The 20,958-nt window shown below is 43.9% G+C and overlaps 1 protein-coding gene across 7 annotated transcripts in view; it reads right to left on the bottom strand.

The window, feature by feature from the left end:
• Positions 1–20,958, bottom strand: part of LOC140196877 (exocyst complex component 6B-like) — an 877,039-nt gene that overhangs the window by 179,407 nt on the left and 676,674 nt on the right. For 5 of the 7 annotated variants that reach the window (XM_072256773.1, XM_072256776.1, XM_072256774.1 and 2 more), the window contains exon 20: positions 10,011–10,084. The exons of the other annotated variants lie outside the window; for them this stretch is intronic. In XM_072256773.1, the coding sequence (XP_072112874.1) occupies positions 10,011–10,084 (74 nt within the window). The remainder of the gene's footprint in view (positions 1–10,010; positions 10,085–20,958) is intronic. 7 annotated transcript variants of the gene reach the window in all.

The raw sequence follows: 20,958 nt of genomic DNA, 5'->3' as shown, positions 1-20,958 counted from the left end.
CGAGGTAGCCTAGACACCAGGATCTCGAATAATGGACACATCACTCTTGCTTTTACAACACTCCTCAGGAGATACCCAATCCTTTTAGACAAGCAGGCATTCCTCAGACATGCATATGCAAGCAAACACACTTAGGCATACACACACCAAGAAACATGCACACCAAGCATTTTATTTATACGGTCCCAGGCAGCTTTGTAAGAATGCGTGTTTTACTAGCTTCTTCCTGATCATCTGTTCTGAACTCCGAAACCTTAAAGGTATCACACATCACCTCCATTCATCGCCCGACGCTTTGTAACTGCCCAGATTTGTGTTGTAAAGCCAAACCATTTGTGGCGGGTAACTTTAAACATAAAAATCAAACCACAGAAAGGTTTGAGTTAATCAAGAAATAAAAACTTTTTATTAGCAGGACAGGTGTTGGGGATTCAAGAGGTTTGCGAGGCAGGGCACATGAATCATTAAAAGAGAGTGTACAGTTATAAAGGTAATATAGGGAACAGTGGTTTGCGGTTTAAGGAGAGATTGAAGTCTTGAAGAAGGAACTCAGCCTGAAACGTCAACTGTTAACTCTTTTTCCATAGATGCTGCCTGACCTGCTGAGCTCCTCCAGCATTTTGTGTGTGTTGCTTGAATTTCCAGCATCTACAGGTTTTTTTGTGTTTGTGAGGCTTACAATAACTTGATTTGTCACAGGTACATCGGAGCATGGAGTGAAATGCATTGTTCGTGTCAAATCAGGAGTGTGCTGTGCAGCCCACAAGTGTCACCATGCTTCTGGCACCAATGCAGCGTGCCCACAACTCACTAACCGTAACGTGTATGGTTTTGAAATAGGGGATGAAGCTGGAGCACTCGGAGGAAACCCGTACGGTTATGGGGAGAATATAGACTCCCTACTGACAGCAGTGACTTACTTTCCAGGACGCTTTTCAACTCATGTTCTCGACATAATATACTACATTTTTTAATTTGCAGGATTTATCTTTTGCAAATTGGGTGTTTGTCAGTCTATATGTACAGTTGTTCATAAATTCTATTGTATTTCTTTATTTTTCTGGAAGCGCCTGCAAGAAAATGATTGCAAGCCAGTACATGATGACACTTACATTCTTTGATAATAAATTTAAATTGACTTTTGATTTTGTCTAGGCTGCCTCTGGGACATTCCCACACTACTCACGATCGAGACTCCCAAATGGGCATCACAGTAGTGTAGTGGTTAGCACGACGCTATTACAGCTTGGGACGTTCCGGAGTTCAGAGTTCAGAGTTCAGAGTTCAGAGTTCTGCCTCCACCACTGCTACATCCACAACACCTAGCTTCACTTTATATACATAATATCAGTTTATGACAGTATGTATATAAATGTTCCAAGGTTGTCAATCCGAGGAGTGGTAATGAGGACTGGCTCCCACTACCTAAAAGTGCTCCTCACGGCATGCGCCTCAAATAGCCTCGGACAACGAAGTCCAACTCCTGGCCTTCTCGTGTAGCTTAGCCTCTAAGCCCGGTGGAACTGTTTCTACCGACAGGAGAAGAGGGTGAAGGCGGGTCTTGGCGCCTTAAGACCAGTGCTTTGGGTAGATGGAGCTCGTCAGCCTGGGAAGGCAGTCCATCTAAAAGAGGGAAAACTCTGATTTCAAACCACCGCTGCCTTGCGGCCATACCCACTGATGGGAAAGGCTTCGGGAGTAAACCCTGAGGACAAATCCGGAGCTGGAGTCCCTAAGGCAGTCCGACGTTGCCTTCAATCTCGTCCTGGCAACTCCTGCGATGATGCTGGTGCCAAGCTGTATCGGCCCTTGGACAACATCAGTGTTGTGGAGAGGGGAGACTTGCAGCATGGGCAACTGCCGGTCTTCCATAAAACCTTGCCCAGACCTGTGCCCTGGAGAGGATACTCCAGACTTCCCAGGTGTAGATCCATGGTCTCGCGAAACTAACAGATGCCACCAATCAGTTTATGCATATAACAGTTACTTGTACTTTGTGTTTTATAGGACTGCTTGAATATCGACATTTATTGTGAGTTTTTTTTTTGGTTCTTAATTGTGTTTTAATGTTTATTGAGTCCTGATGAAAGGCCTTGGCCTAAAATGTTGACTGGTTATTCCGCTCCATAGATGCTGCCTGACCTGCTGAGATCCTCCAGCATTTTGTATGTGTTATGTTACTGTGTTTTTATTTATGCTGCAATGGATCTGGAGTCCAGATCATCTTGTTCTCCTTTGTACTCATGTACTGGAGAATGACAATAAACAACCTCACATCCTGGATCTCAGAATGAGAAACAGGTTTAATATTACCGGCATAGGTTTTGAAACTTGCCTTTGCGGCAGTGGTGCAATGCAATAATGATAGATTTAAAAATAACAAATTACAGTAAGTATATGTACATTAAATAGTTAAACAAGTAGTGCAAAAATAGAAATTAAAAAGTAGTGAGGTAATGTTCATGGGTTCAACGTCCTTTCAGAAATCAGATGGCAGAGAGGAAGAAGATGTTCCTGAATCGTTGAGTGTGTGTCTTCTGGCTCCTGTGCCTCCTCCCTGATGGTAGCAATGAGAACAAGGCATGACCTGGGTGATGGGGTCCTTGATGGGCACTGCCTTTTTGAGGTATCACTGCCTGAAGGTGTGTTGGATACTACGGAGACGAGAGCCCTTGTGGAGCTGACGAAGTTTACAACTCTCTGCAGTTTATTTCAATCCTGTATAGTCGCCCTCCCATTCCAGATGGTATCCTTACTCATTACTGTTCAGTAAAGTAGAGAATGGACATTTTTCTTTACCCGCAGGTCACAAAGCTAATGATTGCAGAGCAGCTCAAACAATTCAGAAAGTGCCACCTACCCAGATGCTGATCTGTTACCATTTGTCTCAGTATATCGGATCAACAATTCATTGTACAACAGCTACATGAGTTCACCAGTCTAAATCTCCTTAAGTGCTTCCAAACCAACTCTTTTATTGTACGTATAATCCTGCATTTGTCAGAAGCAAGTCACTGGGCTTGTCATAAAGTATTACTATTCAGATAACTCCCTGACAAACTATCTGTGCCCTGCACCCTTCACTGACAGTCCCTGTCCCAAGTCACTCACCCCACCCCCCCCACCAGCAGTGGGGAGCTGATGAAAGCTCAAAAGTGTTGATTCCTGAAAGCAGGAAGAAGGCATTTGCATTTCTATGCTCAGGACATCCTTGAGCGCTTCACAGCCAGTGAAGTATCCTTTGAAATGACATCCCTTGCTGTAGTGTAGGAAGCGAGACGGCCGTTCCTCAGCACAGTGAGATCCCGAAACAGATCCACGAAACACATTTTGTTCAGTCGTTGCTTGAGAGGTGAGATAAATGCTTGCCCGTGGTTCTGCAGAAGATAGCCGGAAATTCTGCGCTGTGAGATCTTTAATATTCCCCGGAATTGTGAGCAGTTTCAAACTCCTAAGAGTGCACATCTTGCACAACCTCTTATAGTCCCAGATACACAATCAGGAAAGCTCACAAATCCCTCTACTTGCTGAGGAGGCTGAAGAGAGCTGGACTTTGCACATCCATACTCATGTCCTTCACAGTAGGGAGTATCCTGACATGCTGCATCACTGCATGGTATGAAAACTGGACTGTGGCACACAGGAAGGCTCTACAAAAGGTAGACAAAACTGCCCAACGCATCACTGGCACCTGCCTACCTGCCATCAAGGGCATATATACAGAAGGGTACCGGAAAAGAGCCAGTAACATCATGAAACATCCCACCCACTTTGCTCATGGGCCGCGTGTCCCATTCCCATCAGGGAGGAGGCTACGTAGCATCCACATCACGACCACCAGACTCCAGCAGTAAAGCTGATCAACATCTCCACCCACTATCTCACCCCTCCACACCCTCAGCCACCACTACTTTATCATTGCCTATCAGAGTCACCTTATGTACAGACACTCCTGCGCCTAGTGTCAATTTATGGACATACAGTCAATCTATGTATATCAGCTACCTTATGTTGTGTTTATTCATTGTGATTTTTATTATTGTGTTGTTTATCTTGTTGTGATTTCTTTTGTTCTGCATCAGATTTAGAGTAGGAATTAGGTAGGGACTTGTGTACTGTAAATGACATTAAACGATCTTGAATTCTGTGCTGTGGGGCCTTTTACATCACTCTGAGAGAGGACAAAGGAGCTCAAATTTAAAGCCGTGTTTGGAAGATGCAGGATTCCCCAGTCCAGCATTGTCAGCTTAGTTTTGGGGTAGAGGAGGTTTACCAGAAGGCTGACTGAATTATAAGGATAGATCGAGGGAGTTAGGGCTTTTCTTTTTGCAGAGAAGGGTGAGAGGTGATTTTATTGAGGTGTATAAGATGATAAGAGGTATAGATCGAGTGGCACTTTTTCCCAGGGCGGAAATGAGAGGACATAATTTTAAGGTGATTGGAGGAAAGTATAAGGGGGGTGTCAGAGGCAGGGATTTTACACAGAGTAGTGGGTGCGTGGAACATGCTGTCAGGCAGGGGTTCCCAACCTGGGCTCCATGGAATCTTCAATTCATAGTAAGGGTCCATGGCATTAAAAAGGTTGGGGGCCCCTGCTGCCAGGGATGGTGAGAGAGGCAGATACATTAGGGACATTAAGAGGCTCTTAATCAGGCACATGGATGAAAGAAAATTGGAAGTCTATGTGGGAGGGAAGGGTTAGATTGACCTTGGAGCAGGTTAAAAGGTTGATACAACACTATGGGCCAAAGGGGATGCAATGTGCTGTACTGATCTATGTTCTGTGTTTATTAATCCCAGAGAAGGATTTTAACCTGCTACCTTTGAGACTGAGGTGAGAGGTCACCACTTAGCAACAGAGAGCAAAAGCAAAGTATTTACGCTGAGTTTGTGCAGGAGTCTGTCAAACCAGTCAGGTCCCCTTCATCGCGCAATCCACTTCGCAGCGAGTTAGTATGCTAACCCACGGGATGTGGGAAACATATATCAACAAGGAAGACATCTTGTGCCTCTGGCTACATGCCCTTGAGGAAGAGTAAACAAGAGTAAATGGCTGTCTCCTCTATCTCTATCCCTTATAATTTACCATGTAACCTTTAATCCTCATAACAATCAAGAACCTAGAAAACTCTGCTTTAAATATATCCAATGACTTGGCCTCCACAACCATCTGTGGCAATGAATTCCACAGGTTCACCACCCTCTGGCTAAAGAAATTCCTCCTTCTTTCTGTCCTAAAGGGACGTGCATCCGTCTACTTCAAGATGGCCCAGCAAATAACGCAACCAATGGCAGCATCCTGCAGACAGTACTCAAAACTACTTCTTTTATTTCTTCTTTCAAATACGATTCTACTACTAAGCTGTGTGCAATTGCAACCTGTGATATATATTTTGATGGTGTGCTTTTGGGCCGATGCGGACTGGGGCGCTGCAGTGAAGAATGGCCCAGCGGCCGGCAGTGGGTGAGTGGGTCGGCGTTGAACTGAACTAAACTGAATACTACTGGTTTGACGTTTGATACTCTGTGTGTTGCTCACTCACTTTTTGCCACTTGCGGACATTTGTTCTTTTCTCGCTCATTGGGTTTTTGAGGTTGGTTTCTTTGTTTCGTGGCTGCCTGGGGGAGGGCAAACTGGGTTGCATACTGTATACATACTTTGATAACAAATATACTTTCAGTCTTGGTCCTAGGTGCTAACATCCTCTCCACATCAACACTATCCAGGCCTTTCTGTATTATTTACTTGCAATTTTTATTTAGAGATAACCCTTCAAGCCGCACTGTCCCATCACCTCTCTACTCAGCCCTAGCTTAATCACAGTACAATTTACAATGACCAATTAACCTAATGGGTATGACTTTGGACCGTGGGAGGAAACGGGAGCACCCAAAGAAAACCCACACATCCCACGAGGACATACAGACTCCTTATAGACAATGTCAGAATTTGACTCCGAACTCTGATGCCCCAAGCAGCAACAGCGTCACACTAACCACTACTTTACTTTATTGTCACCAAACAATTGATAGTCATAGTCATACTTTATTGATCCCAGGGGAAATTGGTTTTCGTTACAGTTGCTCCATAAATAATAAATAGTAATAGAACCATAAATAGTTAAATAGCAATATGTAAGTTATGCCAGTAAATTATGAAATAAATCCAGGACCAGCCTATTGGCTCAGGGTGTCTGACCCTCCAAGGGAGGAGTTGTAAAGTTTGATGGCCACAGGCAGGAATGACTTCCTATGACGCTCTGTGTTGCATCTCGGTGGAATGAGTCTCTGGCTGAATGTACTCCTGTGCCCACCCAGTACATTATGTAGTGGATGGGAGACATTGACCAAGATGGCATGCAACTTGGACAGCATCCTCTTTTCAGACACCACCGTGCGAGAGTCCAGTTCCATCCCCACAACATCACTGGCCTTACGAATGAGTTTGTTGATTCTGTTGGTGTCTGCTACCCTCAGCCTGCTGCCCCAGCACACAACAGCAAACATGATAGCACTGGCCACCACAGACTAGAGCGTACAATCATCACAGTGATATTTGATTCTGTGCTTCGTGCTCCCTGGAGTACAAATCGATAGTAAATAGTAAAAACTTAAATTATAAATCATAAATAGAAAATAGAAAAGGGAAAGTAAAGCATAAATAGAAAATAGAACAGGGAAAGTAAGGTAGTGCAAAAGACCGAGAGGCAGGTCTGGATATTTGGAGGGTATAGCCCAGATCTGGGTACTACACTTTCGTGGTGCCCAACTGGTAGGTTTCAGTGAGATCTCCCCTTTCAACCTTCTGAACTCCATCAAGTACTGGCTCAGAGACATCAAACACTCTTCAAAGTTAAGCCTTTTATTTCTGCGATTGCTGTAAAGTGACTTGCTGAATTGATTCCCGCAGTGAATTAAAGATTATTTTTATTTTTCACATGTACAATGAAACATCGATGTATACAATGAACTGTGTTGTTAGTGCCAAATTAAATCAGCAAGGATGGTGCTGGGCAGTTCGCAAGTTTCCCTTTACTTCCGACTCCAACATAGAATGCCCACAACTCACTAACCTTAACCGGTACGTCTTTGGAATGTGGGAGGAAACCAGAGCACCCGGAGGAAACCCATGCGGTCATGAGGAGAACATACAAACTCCTTACAGACAGCTGCAGGAATTGAACACTGATCAATGATTGTTGGTGCTGTCACAGCATTACACAAACCGCTATGCTATGGCAACAACCAACGTAGTCCAAGTTGTCCTGGGGTTATCCCGAAAGTGTCACCATGCCTCTGGCGCCAGCATAGCACAACCACAACTCAATAACCCTAACTGTACGTCTGAGAAATGTGGGGGAAACCTCCCACACACACACATACCCAAGCCACATATCCAAAATACTGAAGGAACTCAGTAGGTCAGGTAGCATCTATGGAAATAGATAAACACCCAAAGTTTCAGGCCGAGACCCTTTAGTCCTTTAACCCTAGGACGGACTGTCTTTCTCAGCCTTGAGCCTCCAATGGTCTTGGACTCAGGCCTGCAGACATGGGGCTTTGAATTTCCCAGTGGACTCTCAGAGATTCGCAATGTTAGCGTTCCAGGCAAAAGGACTCAACTTGCAGACTTCCGACTGGACCTTAAGCCAGGATCCTCAGCATCAATCCCAGATCACCAAACACTAGGCCTCAAAATCCGGACTTACCAATGGCGAGACCCCAATCACTTGACTGTCAAATAGTCTCACTGATACTATTTGAAGTTACATGAGCTATTCTTACTCAGGTGTGCGAGAGGTTGCGGGCACAGCCCGGTCCATCAGGGCACGGCCTGATCCATCCCAACCGCTGACAGCAGCGCTGCATCTATCATTAAGGATGTCCACCATTTGAACCATGCTTTCTTCTCACTGCTGCCACTGGGCAGGAGGTACAGGAGCCTGAGGTTCCACACCACCCGGTTCAGGAACAGCTACTTTCCTACAACCGTCAGGTTGTTGAATGACCTGTACAACCCTAACCCTATCTCAGCAATGGAACACTCTTGCATCACCATGGGCCTGTTTCAGATTGTGTTTATGCACTGCTAACATCTTTTGCAGTTTCCTTCCTCACTACCTTGTGTAATCCATATTCTGTGAGGCTGTCTGTGATGTTGCTGTAAGCACTTTTTTCACTGTCCCCTTACCTCACCATACTAGTTCACATCACAATCAGCTCATCATCATAAACACAAGAGAATCTGCAGATGCTGGAAACCCAGAGCAGCACATAAAATGATGGAGGAACTCAGCAGGTCAGGCAGCATCTGTGGAAGGGAATAACAGTCGATTTGAAGACGACTCAGGTCTTCATGGAGGGTCTTGGCCCAAAACGTCAATTGTTCAATCCTCTCCATAGATGCTGTCTGACCTGCAGAAATCCTCCATTTTGTGTGTGTTGCTCAATAAACGCAACCTAATTTACACCTTTAGTTGAATAACTAATGGAAGCCCCTTTATCCAAATACCCGTAGAGTGCCTGCCCACATCTGGCCACTCACGCAGGTGATGGGATGCTCCTGCAAAGCCTGAACCCAGGAAAATTACTAAGGTTTAATACTAGTACCTTGTGTATCACAACTAAGTGCTGAAGTTGGCTTGCACGCGTAATTTTATTTAATTTTTATCTTGAGGTACAGCATGGTAACAGGTCCTTCGGGCCCAAAGACGGCGGGACAAGGGACCGCTTTCACTGCTCGCCGCTGTCCTGGGATGTCAGCACAGTGAGCAGATCCTCGCAGCTGCCGGTGGAAAGAGGAAGGAGAAACCGCGTGCTGCCCAGTTACACCCACGTGACCAATTAACCTGCTAACCCGAACGTCTTTGGACTGTGGGAGGAAACCAGAGCACCCGGAGGAAACTCACATGGCCACGAGGAAAACGTACAAACTCCTTCCGGGCAGGAGTGGAACTGAACCCGGGTCGCTGGTACCGTGAAGTGTTACGCTAACTGCTACGCCACCGTGCCGCTACAGATCACGGTAAATTTAAGTACATACAATCGTGTAAGTGAATACAAAGCAACAGTTAAAAGAGGGTTCAAACACAAATAGTAATGCTAATGACTGTGAGATCCTCCCAGCATCAACAGCCGTGAACTAAAACACAGAAGTAAATGGGTTTAGAGCATAAAGTCACTGCGGCTGAGAAACCCGCAGTTCCTGACAAATCCCCATCTATCTTCGGACTGAAAAGATGACAGGACAAGAGACCCCTTTCTCTGCTCGTGGCACGCCCACCGCTGTCCTGGGACGTCGGCACAGTGAGCAGATCCCTGCAGCCGCTGGCGGAGAGAGGAGGGAAAAGCCCCGTCGGTGGCTTCTGGTAGTGAGAGGTGGAGCAAGGTCAACTTTATAACACAGCACTTTGTCAGCAGGCTTGGGGAAGGCAGAATGCACATTCCTCTCCTTGCTCTCCGCACGTTATCACTCCAAAGAAAGGGAACAAGGAGCCCTGACAAGCAGGTGATCCCCATTCCTCCCCATACGTCAAACACCTGCTCAGCATCAATACTGCTGACAGAACCCCCCCGCCTCCTCTGCCAAATCTGGTAGTCACGGTGGGGAGCAGGTGAAAGTGAAAGAAAGTGGGGGGGGGGGGGAGAGAGAGAGTGAGTGAGAGAAAGAGAGAGATGGCATGAGTGAGAGAAAAAGAGAGAGAGACGGTGAGAAAGAGGGAGAGTAAAAGCAGGATGAGAGACAGAGAGAGAGATGGATAAAAAGAGGTTGAGAGAGAGATTAAGAAAGAGTAAAAGAGAGAGAGAGAGAGAGAAAGAAAGGGAGGGACCTGACTGGTCAGGCCTCAACTTGTAGGCCCAAAAGCCAACAAAAAACTCCGAGTGGTGACGGGCAAGATCCCGCCAAGGAGTCGTCTAGCGGTGGGGGGGGGGGGGGGGGGATGGACGAGCGTCAATCGCATCCTGCAGGCACTGCGGTCTTCAGTCACACATTTAAAACAAAGGCTTACTTGTCTCAAGTCGATGAAGGCCAACAGCAGTGTGTCACCTTGGAACCCAGGCACTGGTCCGGATCTGGCAAAGTCTGTGGGAAAGAAAGGAGGATAAAAACATCTCTAAACAACCATGGACAGGGAGATTGGCAGACGGATGACAGCACAGACAGTGAGGCCAAGCTAGAGGAGTACCATTCTTCTAAGGAATCATGTCTTCCTCCCCTACACCTCTTTGTTCACGCGTCAAAAATTCTGTCATCAAATCACCATTAATTCCAAGCCTTGACAGCTAGGAACTGTACTAATCGGCCTAAAATTTATTCCCATGGGCTGTTTTAGCTTCATAGTTTTTCTTTTCCCTTCTTTCTCAACCGAACAAACAGCTTGCGAATGCTTTCCTGACACAATAAAATCTACAGCTGGTGAAATCCTTTCAGTTCTGTTAAACTGATGTGATTTTCCGTCCTGCATGGTCCATACCGTGGGATCTTTTCAATTACATGCCTGTCACCTGATTTTATTAATGTTAATAAGAAAACATTAAAAGGCTCAATCTCCCCTCAACCTGCCATCTCACCTCTGCATCTTTACAACTTATTTAAAGATTAAAGCCTAAACAGGAAACAAATTGATGGATATAATAATTATGAGGCTTCGGATTGATCAGGAAATATTATCAAGTCTGACAGAATCACAATTAAGTTTAATATTACTGACATATGTCACGAAATTTGTTGTTTTGCTGCAGCAGTACAGTGCAAAACATAATCATAAAAACTATAAATTAAAATAAGAATTATATATAAAATAATTAAATAAATAGCATGAAAAGAGAGGGAAAATACTGAGGTAGTGTTCACTGTTCCTTGTCCATTCAGAAATCTGATGACGGCGGGGAAGAAGCTGTTCCTGAAATGTTAAGTGTGTGTCTTCAGGCTCCTGTACCTCCTTCCTAATGGTAGCAATGAGAAGAGGGCATGTCCTGGGTGATGGAATTCCTTAATGACGGATAATGCCTTTTCGAGGCATCGCCTTTTGAAGGTGTCCTCGATGCTGGGGAGACTAGTGCCAATGATGGAGCTGGCTGAGTTTGCAACTTCCGGCAGCTTTTTCTGATCTTGTTCAGTGGCCCCTCCATATCAGACAGTGATGCAACCAGTCACAATGCTCTCCACACTACATCGGTAGAAACTTGCAAATGTGAAGGCAAAATAATCCGTTTTGCAACTTACACTGAGGATGTGGCCAGGCGGAAAAGCGGGCTGAAGTCGGTACAAAGTAGAGAATAGAAAGAATGTGTGTCTGATAGAAAAAGGGATATGAGACAGAGAAAGAGAGCGAGACAGCATCAAAATCAGGTTGATTAACACTGACATACTGTATGTTGTGAAATTTGCTGTTTTGCGACAGCACTACAGTACAATATTTAAAATATAAGCATTGCAAAAAGCGAGCCAAATAGTCAGGTATTGTTAACTGATTCATTGACCATTTGGAAAACCAGTGATGGAGAGGAAGAAGATATTCCTAAAACACTGAATTTGTATCTTTATGCTCCTTGATGGTAGTAATGAGAAGAGGGCAAGTCTTGGTGATGAGGGTCCTTCGTGATGGATGTCACCCTCTCGAGGCATCGCCATTGAGGGTGGCGAGGTGAGTACTCATGATGGAGCTGGCTGAGTTTACAATCCTGTGCAGCTTTTTCTGATCCTGTGCAATGGTGCCTCCATACCAGATGGTGATGCAACCAGTAAGAATTGTCTCCATGGTACACCTGCAGAAATTTGCTAGTCTTTGGTACATACCAAACCTCCTCAAACGCCTAATGACATATAGCTTCTGGTGTTCTTTTTTCATAATTGAATTAATATGTTGGGCCCAGGATAGATCTTCAGAGACGTTGGCACCCGGAAACTTGAAATTGCTCATCTTTCCTCTGCCGATCCCTCAACAAGTTCCCTTATCTTCCCCCTCCTGATGAGGGACACAAGAGACTGCAGATGCTGAGAATCTGAAGCAAGACAGAGAACGTTGGTGGAACGCAATGTTCAAAATTAAGTTTATCAAAGTATGTATATGTCAACATATACTAACCTGAGATTCATTTCCTTGAGGGCATTCACAGTAGATACAAAGAAACAGTAGAATCAATGAAAAACTGCACACAAGGACAGACAAACAACCAACATGCAAACTGTGCAAATACAAAAAGAATAAACAAACAAACAAGTAAATAAATAATAGCAACCAATATTGAGAACAAGAGTTGTAGAGTCATTGAGAGTGAGTCCATAGGTTGTGGAATCAGTTTAGAGTTGGGGTAAGTGAAGTTATCCACATTGGTTCAGGAACCTGACGGTTGAGAGGTAATAACTATTCCTGAACCTGGTGATGTGGGTCCTGGGGCTCCTGTACCTCCTTCCTCATGGCAGCAGTGAGAATTGAGCATAACCTGGATGGTAGGGTCCTTGATGATGGATGCTGCTTTCTTTTGGCATCGCTCCTTAGAGATGCGTTCAATGGTGGGGAGGGCATACTTGTAGATGTGCTCAGCGGGCCAGTCAGTATCAGTGGCGAAAATTCACTTCAGATGAAGATTGTTAGCCCAAATTGTCGACTGTTCATTCCCCTTCACAAACGTTCCTTTGATGTGTTGGCTGTTAGTGCAAACAACATACTTTAGTACTTCTTCCAAAATACACATGAAATCTGAAATTTGATGAAATGATCTGTGTGGATGAAGACCTCCTGTACCTAATAAAGTGGCCACCGTGTGTATGTTCATGGTCTTCTGCTGATGTAGTCCATCCACTTCAAGATTTGATGTGTTGTGCAGTCAGAGGAGCTCTCTGCACACCACTGTTGCAACACATGGCTATTTCAGTTACTGTTGCCTTACCAAGGCATTTTCACCCACCATTCCCTTGATGGTTTTTCTTTTGATTTTTGCTCCATTCTCTAGAGACGGTTATGTGTGAAAATCCCAGATTAGCAGTTTCTGAGATACTCAAACCACCCTGTCCGGCAGCAACAATCGTTCTATGGTCAAAGTCACTTAGATCACATTTCTTCCCTATTCTGATGTTTGGTCAGAACAACAACTAAACCTCGTGACCATGTCTGCATGTTTTTATGCATTGAGTTGCTGACACATCAGATGGAGATGAGCAGATACTTGCATTAATAAGCAGGTGTATAGGTGTACCTAATAAAGTGGCCACTGAGTGTACCTCAGTTATATCAAATTTACAAATTAATTTTGGTGCAAAGACTCAAAAAACATTGGACAGGTGAGACACCTATGGTGAGTATTTAAGAAGCAAGGACATTTGCTGTATATCACAGAACAATGTCATTTGGCCTTTGATGTCCTTGTTGGTTAAAAAAAAGCTCATTAAACTAATCTTAACTCCCTGGTTTTGATTCGCAAGTTTTTTATTTATTTAGCAACACAGTGCAGAGTAGTCCCTTCCTGCCCTTCCTGCCACGCCACCCCAGCAACCCAATTGAACCCCAGTCTAATTACAGGACAATTTACAATGCCTAATTAACTGGTATGTCTTTGGACTCTGAGAGGAAACCAAGCACCCAGATAAAAACATACATTCCACTGGGAAGACATACTGACTCCTTACGGCTGACGTCAGAATTGAACTCCAAACTCCAACGCCCAAGCGGTATTCAGAAGAATGAGGGGCCACCTCATTGAAACCTATCGAATGTTTAAAGGCCTTAGTGGAGTGGATGTGGACAAGATGTTTCCTATGGTAGGGGAGTCTAGGACCAGAGGGCACAGCTTTGGAATAGAGGAACATCCATTTAGAACAGAGATGAGGAAGAATTTCTTTAGTGAAGATCTGTGCAATTCATTGCCAGAGGCAGCTATGGAAGCCAAGACATTGGGTATATTTAAGGCAGAGGATGATAAATTCTTAATTAGTCAGGGCATTAAGGCAAATGGGGCTGAAAAGGAAAATGGATCAGCCATGATGGAATGGTACAGCAGGCTCGGTAGGCCAAATGGCCTAATTCTGCTCCCATATCTTATGGTCTTTTGGTAATAGTGTCAATCATAGTCATAGTCATACTTTATTGATCCCAGGGGAAATTGGTTTTCGTTACAGCTGCACCATAAACAATTAAATAGTAATAAAACCATGAATAATTAAATAGCAATATGTAAATTATGCCAGGAAATAAGTCCAGGACCAGCTTATTGGCTCAGGGTGTCTAACCCTCCAAGGGAGGAGTTGGAAAGTTTGATGGCCACTACATAATGTACTCCTGTGTTACATCTCGGTGGAATGAGTCTCTGGCTGAATGTACTCCTGTGCCCAACCAGTACAGTATGTAGTGGATGGGAGACATTGTCCAAGATGGCATGCAACTTGGACAGCATCCTCTTTTCAGACACCACCGTCAGAGAGTCCAGTTCCATCCCCACAACATCACTGGCCTTACGAATGAGTTTGTTGATTCTGTTGGTGTCTGCTACCCTCAACCTGCTGCCCCAACACACAACAGCAAACATGATTGCACTGGCCACCACAGACTCATAGAACATCCTCAGCATCGTCTGACAGATGTTAAAGGACCTCAGTCTCCTCTGGAAATAGAGGCCCTTCTTTTAGACAGCCTCAGTGTTCTTTGACCAGTCCAGTTTATTGTCAATTCGCATCCCCAGGTATTTGTAATCCTCCACCATGTCCACACTGAACCCCTGGATGGAAACAGGGGTCACCGGTGCCTTAGCTCTCTTCAGGTCTACCACCAGCTCCTTAGTCTAACTATTATGCTACTGTAGTGCCATGGTAGTCCAGATAACTTATAAATGCATTGACAATGTCTGCCTTCCTTCTAGAGAGTTCCTTAGTAGCAACTCATTTTTGAAGGCAAAAAAAAGTCCTCAACAAGAGGGCATAGATTTACAGTGAGACGCAGAGTTTTAAAAGGGGATCTGATTTGGCAGGTTTTGTTACACAGAGAAAAGTTGATCTATGAAACTCGCTACTAGAGGAGGTGGAGGAATCTGAAACAGTTACAATGTTTAAGAAGCATTTAAACAAACACTTAAACAAGCACAGTATGAAAGGTTGTAGCCATTGAGTTATACAGCACAGAAACAGGCTATTCAGTCCAACTCAATAATGCCAACCAAGGTGCCTACCTTAGCTAGTCCCATTTCCCTATATTTGGTCCATATTCTTCTTTAAAGTTAAAGACAGATTAGCTTTATTCTTCACACAAACATCGGAATATGTAAAATATGTTGCTTGCATCAAATCAAATCAGCAAGGATTGTGCTGGGCATCCCACAAGGGTTACCATGCACCAGGAGCCAATATAGCGTGCCTACAACCTACTAAACCCTAACCCGTATGTCTTTGGAATGTGGGAGGAAAAAAGAGCACCTAGAGAAAGTGGGTGCTCTGTTTTCTTCCTGTAGTGATTAGCACAATGTTTTATAGTACCAGCGACCCAGGTTCGACACCCACCACCGTCTGCAATGCGTTTATATGTTCTCCCCAAGATCACACGGCTTTCCTCCGGGTGCTCCGGGGCATTACAGTTGGTAGATTAATTGGTCAATATAAATTGTCCCCTGATTAGGCTAGGCTTAAAAAGGTGATTGCTGGGGAATGCGGTTCGAACGGCCTGTCGCGCTGTAGCTCAATCAATCAATAAATAAATAGATAGATAGATAGATAGGCAGGCAGGTAGGTAGATAGATAGGGAAACCACGTGGACATAGGGAGAACATACAAACTCCAGTGAGAATTGAACCCCAATCACTGAAATATTGCTACACTATGCACTATGCTAGCATACCACTCCACAATTTATTTTAAATCTTTCCCATCCATGCATCTGCCTAAATGTAGTGTCGATTATTAAGAACCCCCAGCACCCAGGGCATGCCCTTTTCTCACTGTTACCATCAGGTAGGAGATACAGAAGCCTGAAGGCACACACTCAGTGATTCAGGTACAGCTTCTTCCCCTCTGCCATCCTATTCCTAAATGGACATTGAACCCATGAACACTACCCCACTTTTTAAATATATATTATTTCTGTTATTGCACGATTTTAATTTATTCAATACACGTATACTATAACCGAATTATTTATTTATTTATTTTTCCTCTCTATTATGTATTGCATTGAAATGCTTCTGCGAATTTAACAAGTTTCACAACACATGCAGGTGGTAATAAACCTGATTCTGATGAACTTTAACCATTGCAATTGTACTAATTTCTATAGCTCTCTCTAGCAGCTTGTTCCATATATTCACCACTGGCGCTACCAAAGACATGCGACAGCTTACTTGTGGTTCAAAAGCAAAGGAATGTGATTAAAAACATCACTAATAACACTTCTTAAAAAATAAACTGTGGTCAGCTCTCAGCAGAAACAATGAAGAGGCAAGTGAGGCCAAAGTGAACTCGAGAGATGTGCTGGAGTGCTGCCAAAATCGATGCACTTGGAGATGGAGCCATGCTGGTGGGAGTGGACGATTCGGAGGGGAGAAGACGGGACAGAGGAGTTCCGATGCCCAACCAACTAACCTGGGCATAAAGGTGGATCCCTCTAGGCGTCGAGACAATTTGGTGAGGTTGAGAACGGCTTTATCAGCAGTGAAATCCAGGTGCGAGGCGAATCGCTGGGTGGTGTGTTATAGGCCTGGAGCAATTACCCATGACGAGGCCCGGGTCCCAAAGTGAAGTACAATACGCTGTTTGGACCTTTTAAACGCTGGCCCATACACACTGGAACGCAGGGGGTCAAGAGTCAGGTGAGGTTGGATTGCAGTAAGCGCCGAGCCGACTTGGAGAGGTTGGCAGTGGAATCTAGGCCCAAAGCGATTCACCGTAGCGGGGCCTAATTTCTAGTGCGAGGTTTGGACAATTTAAACACCAGTCCAAATAGTCTGGGGGCTCCTCTCTCCACAACTCTAAGGCTGTGATAGTGCCCTACGCCTGCTGTGCTTCACGTCTGCGAACTTTGCGATGATTTATCTCGCTACTATAATGAACTGAATACTGAGGCTTTGGGTCTACTCCAGGCTGCTCCAAGGATTTGGATCCAAGGACTCAGTTTGGTTCAGAATGCTGTTACTGTTGCTCACTTCTATTGTTCGCATGATTTGTTTTGTTTTTTTTTCTTTCTCTGTGAGCACTGAGGGTTGGTCTTATTTTTTTAAATTGGGTTCTTTCATGTCCCTTGCTTGGCGACTACCTGTAAGTAAACAACTCTCAAGGTTGTGTAATTTATACGTTTGTTAATAAATGCACTTTGGATCTTTGGAAAGGTGCCCTTCAGTTCCCCTTTAAACCTTTCCCCTTTCACCTTAAATAATACCCTTTAGTTACACCCTCCCTACCCTGGGAAAAAGATTGTGGACATTCACCCTATCTATTCCATGAGCTCCTCCTTCAGCCTGTCACATTCCATGGAAAAAAGTGACAGATTACTCAGCTTCTCAATATAACCCAAGTCCTCCAGTCCCAATAACTTAAGTCCTCCAGTCACAGTAACATCCTCATGAATTTTTCTGCACTCTTTCCAGCTTAGTAATATCCTTCCAATAGCTGAGCGATTGGAAATGAACAGAATACACTCATTGCCCACTTTATTAGGTACAGTTGTACAACTGTTCATTAATGCAAATATCTAAGCAGCCAATCATGTGACAGCAACTCAATGTGTAGAAGCATGCAAACAGGGTCAAGAGGTTCATTTGTTGTTCAGACCAAACTTCAGAATGGGTAAGGATTGTGATCTAAGTGACTTTGACCATGCAATAGTTGTGGTGCCAGATGGGGTGGTTTGAGTATCTCAGAAACTGCTGATGTCCTGGGATTTTCATGCAAACTGTCTCTGGAGTTTACAGAGAATGGTGCGATTATCAAAAAAAAATCCAGTGAGTGGCAGTTCTGTGGGTGAAAACACCTTGTTAATGAGACAGCACCGCCGGAGTGGTGTGAGACAGGTGGTAGAGAAGGAGTGCTAGGGGTGGGGGGTGGGTGGCAGGGGACAAGACACACCCAGCCCTAAGACGCCAGGCAGGGTCATTTGATATCAAACAATCGGTTTATTGAACATTACGGAATGTCTCTCTGGTGCTTCCTGCTCCCTCCACTCTCCCTTCCCCCTTTCCCAACCATGATTCCCCTCTCCCTGCCCCCTTCCCACTCTCAGGCTGCAAAAAAGACCTATATCAGAATCAGGTTTATCATCACTCACATGTCATGAAATTTGATTTTTTTGCAACATCAGGACGGTATATTACATACTACAGTATTGTGCAAAAGTCTCAGGCACCCTAGCTATATATATGTGCATAGACTTTAACACAGAACTGTAAATAAATAAATACATAGTAGTTCAGCATGGAAACTGTTCTACAGCCCAACTCATCATGATAACCAAGATTTCCATTGAAGGCAGTCCCATTTGTTTAAGTCCTATGTCCTTCTAAACCTTTCCTATCCATGTATCTGTCCAAGAGTTAATAAAACATTGCACTTTACTCGTCTCTACACTTCCTCTAACAGCTTGTTCCATATATCCACCACCCTTAGTGTGGGGAAATTGCCCTTCAGGTATCAACCATGTGCCTAACTAAGTGTTTCTTAAATGTCCCTAAATGTATCTCCCTCTACCACCAGCCCAGAAGCACATTCCAGACACCCACCACTCTCTGTGTAAAGAGCTTACCTCTGACATCGCCCCTATACTTTCCTCCAATCACCTTAAAATTATGCTCCCTTGTATTATCTACTTCCGCCTAGGGAAAATGTTTCTGGCAGTCCACTCATCCTGTGCCTTTTATCATCTTGTACACCTCTATCAGGTCACCTCTCATAATATATGCAGAAAGAATTAAATAATTAATACAAAAAGAAAGAAAGTGAGATAGTGTACATGGGTTCATAGACCATTCAGAAATCTGATGGCAGAGGGGATGTATCTGTTCCTAAAATTTGAACATGTGTCTTCAGGCTCCATATCTCCACTCTGATGGTAGCAATGAGAAGAGTCTCATCACAACCTGTGCCCTCCAGTTTTAGATTCCACTGCCCTAGGAAAAAGACTGAGATCATCCATCTTATCTGTGCTCCTCATGGTATCATAGTGGTTAGCGCGATGCCATTACAGCTCAGGGCCTCAGAGTTTGGAGTTCTATCCCGTTGTCCGATGTAAGGAGTCTGTTCGTCTTCCCCATGGAATGCATTTGTTTCCTCTGGGTGCATCGGTTTCCGCCCTCAACACAAAGATGTGCCAGTGGGTATGTTGGTTGATCATTGTAATTTGTTCCATGATTAGGCTTCTGAGCGACGCGGCTTGAAGTGCTGGAATGGCCTGTGCCACGCTGTGTCACTAAGTAAATAAATCAACAATTGTATATACGTCTATGAGTCTCCTATGCTTCAGGGAAAGGTCCCAGCCAGTCCAGTTTCTCCTTATAACTGAAGCCTAGCAGCAACCTTAAGTCACTGTGAACTTTTATTTTGATGTTTTAATTGAAATATAATTGCCTCCATTTGGGGGATATATGAACTCTGAAGATTTTACCTTTAGAACCATCAATTGAGGTGACCAAGTCTGCAAACAAAAGTGTTGCCTAACCAAAGGCTACAACAAAGTTCAAAGTTCAAATTATATTTATTATCAAAGTACATATATGTCACTACATACAACCCTGAAATTCACTTCCTTGTGGGCATACACAGTAAATCCAAGAACCTCAATAGAATCAATGGAAGATTGCACCCAATAGGATGGGAAAATAACCAATGTACAAACAACAATAATCAAACATCCTGACATTCTGACTTTTATACTCTGCGTGGCAATCCATCGGAAAATCCATTCCTGAGTTGGTTGCTGTCATTGGCTGAGCTGGCAACTATTGGCTGCACTAATTGATGAGGTATTATCAGTGAGGCTTCTTCATAAACCCTTAGAATTGAGTAGTTACTGCCTGAATCAAAATGTTGGCTGTTCATTTTCCTCCATAGATGCTGCCTGCCCTGTGCTGAGTTCCTCCACAGTTTTGTGTGAGTTTTCAGATTTTCAGCATCTGCAGCATCTGCAGCATCCCCTGTCTCTACAGTAACCAAGCTAATCCCATTTACCTGTGTTTGGCCAATATCCCTATAAACTTGTACCATCCATGTCAGAATGAGATTTATTATCACTGACTTACATGATATGAAATTTGTCATTTTGAGGCAGCAGTACAATTCGTTCATTTGTTTGCTATCAACTGTGTCGTATGATGTAGGTGATCATAATCTTCCCATGATCACAGTAGTTCTTGGCAAATTTTTCTACGGAAGTGGTTTGCCAGTACAGAGTCATAAAAATGAGCATATGTTACAAAACAAATACAGTACTCTGCATAAGAGTTAGGTATCCTGGATTTTTTTTATGGTTTTAGATGGCATGGCCTCCACACAGCCCTGATCGCAACATCACCGATGCCGTCTGGGATTACTCTGAAAGACAGAAGCAACTGTGGCAAGTTCTCCAAGATGCTTGGAACAACCTACCAGCCACTTTTCTTATTAAACTGCTCGACAGAGTATCTAAGAGGCAAAGGGTGATCACACCAAATATTGATTTGATTTACTGTTTTACTGTATACTGCTCTTCATAGTAATTTTTTTGATATTTACAAACGTTTCATTTCATTATTTTTGAAAGCTTCTTTGTTTTACAGATTTGTTTTTTCATGTACCTAACACTTTAGTATATTATTGTAAACAGTGTTTATATACACGTCTAATCCCTAACATGAGACAGTGCCTTCAAAGATGACACGGCGTTCCTCTATGGATGTGTCTTTGACTATCTTTACTAACCTTATATATCTCTCATGGAAAGAAACTAATTTTGCCAAGAAAACATGAAGTACTGATTTAAAATGTATTAAAATTCATTCAGATCCAAGTTC

This window comes from Mobula birostris, chromosome 4 (genome assembly GCF_030028105.1).
Source record: "Mobula birostris isolate sMobBir1 chromosome 4, sMobBir1.hap1, whole genome shotgun sequence".
In the NCBI taxonomy this organism is placed as follows: Eukaryota; Metazoa; Chordata; class Chondrichthyes; order Myliobatiformes; family Myliobatidae; genus Mobula; species Mobula birostris.
This window is presented reverse-complemented; position numbering and strand designations above follow the sequence as displayed.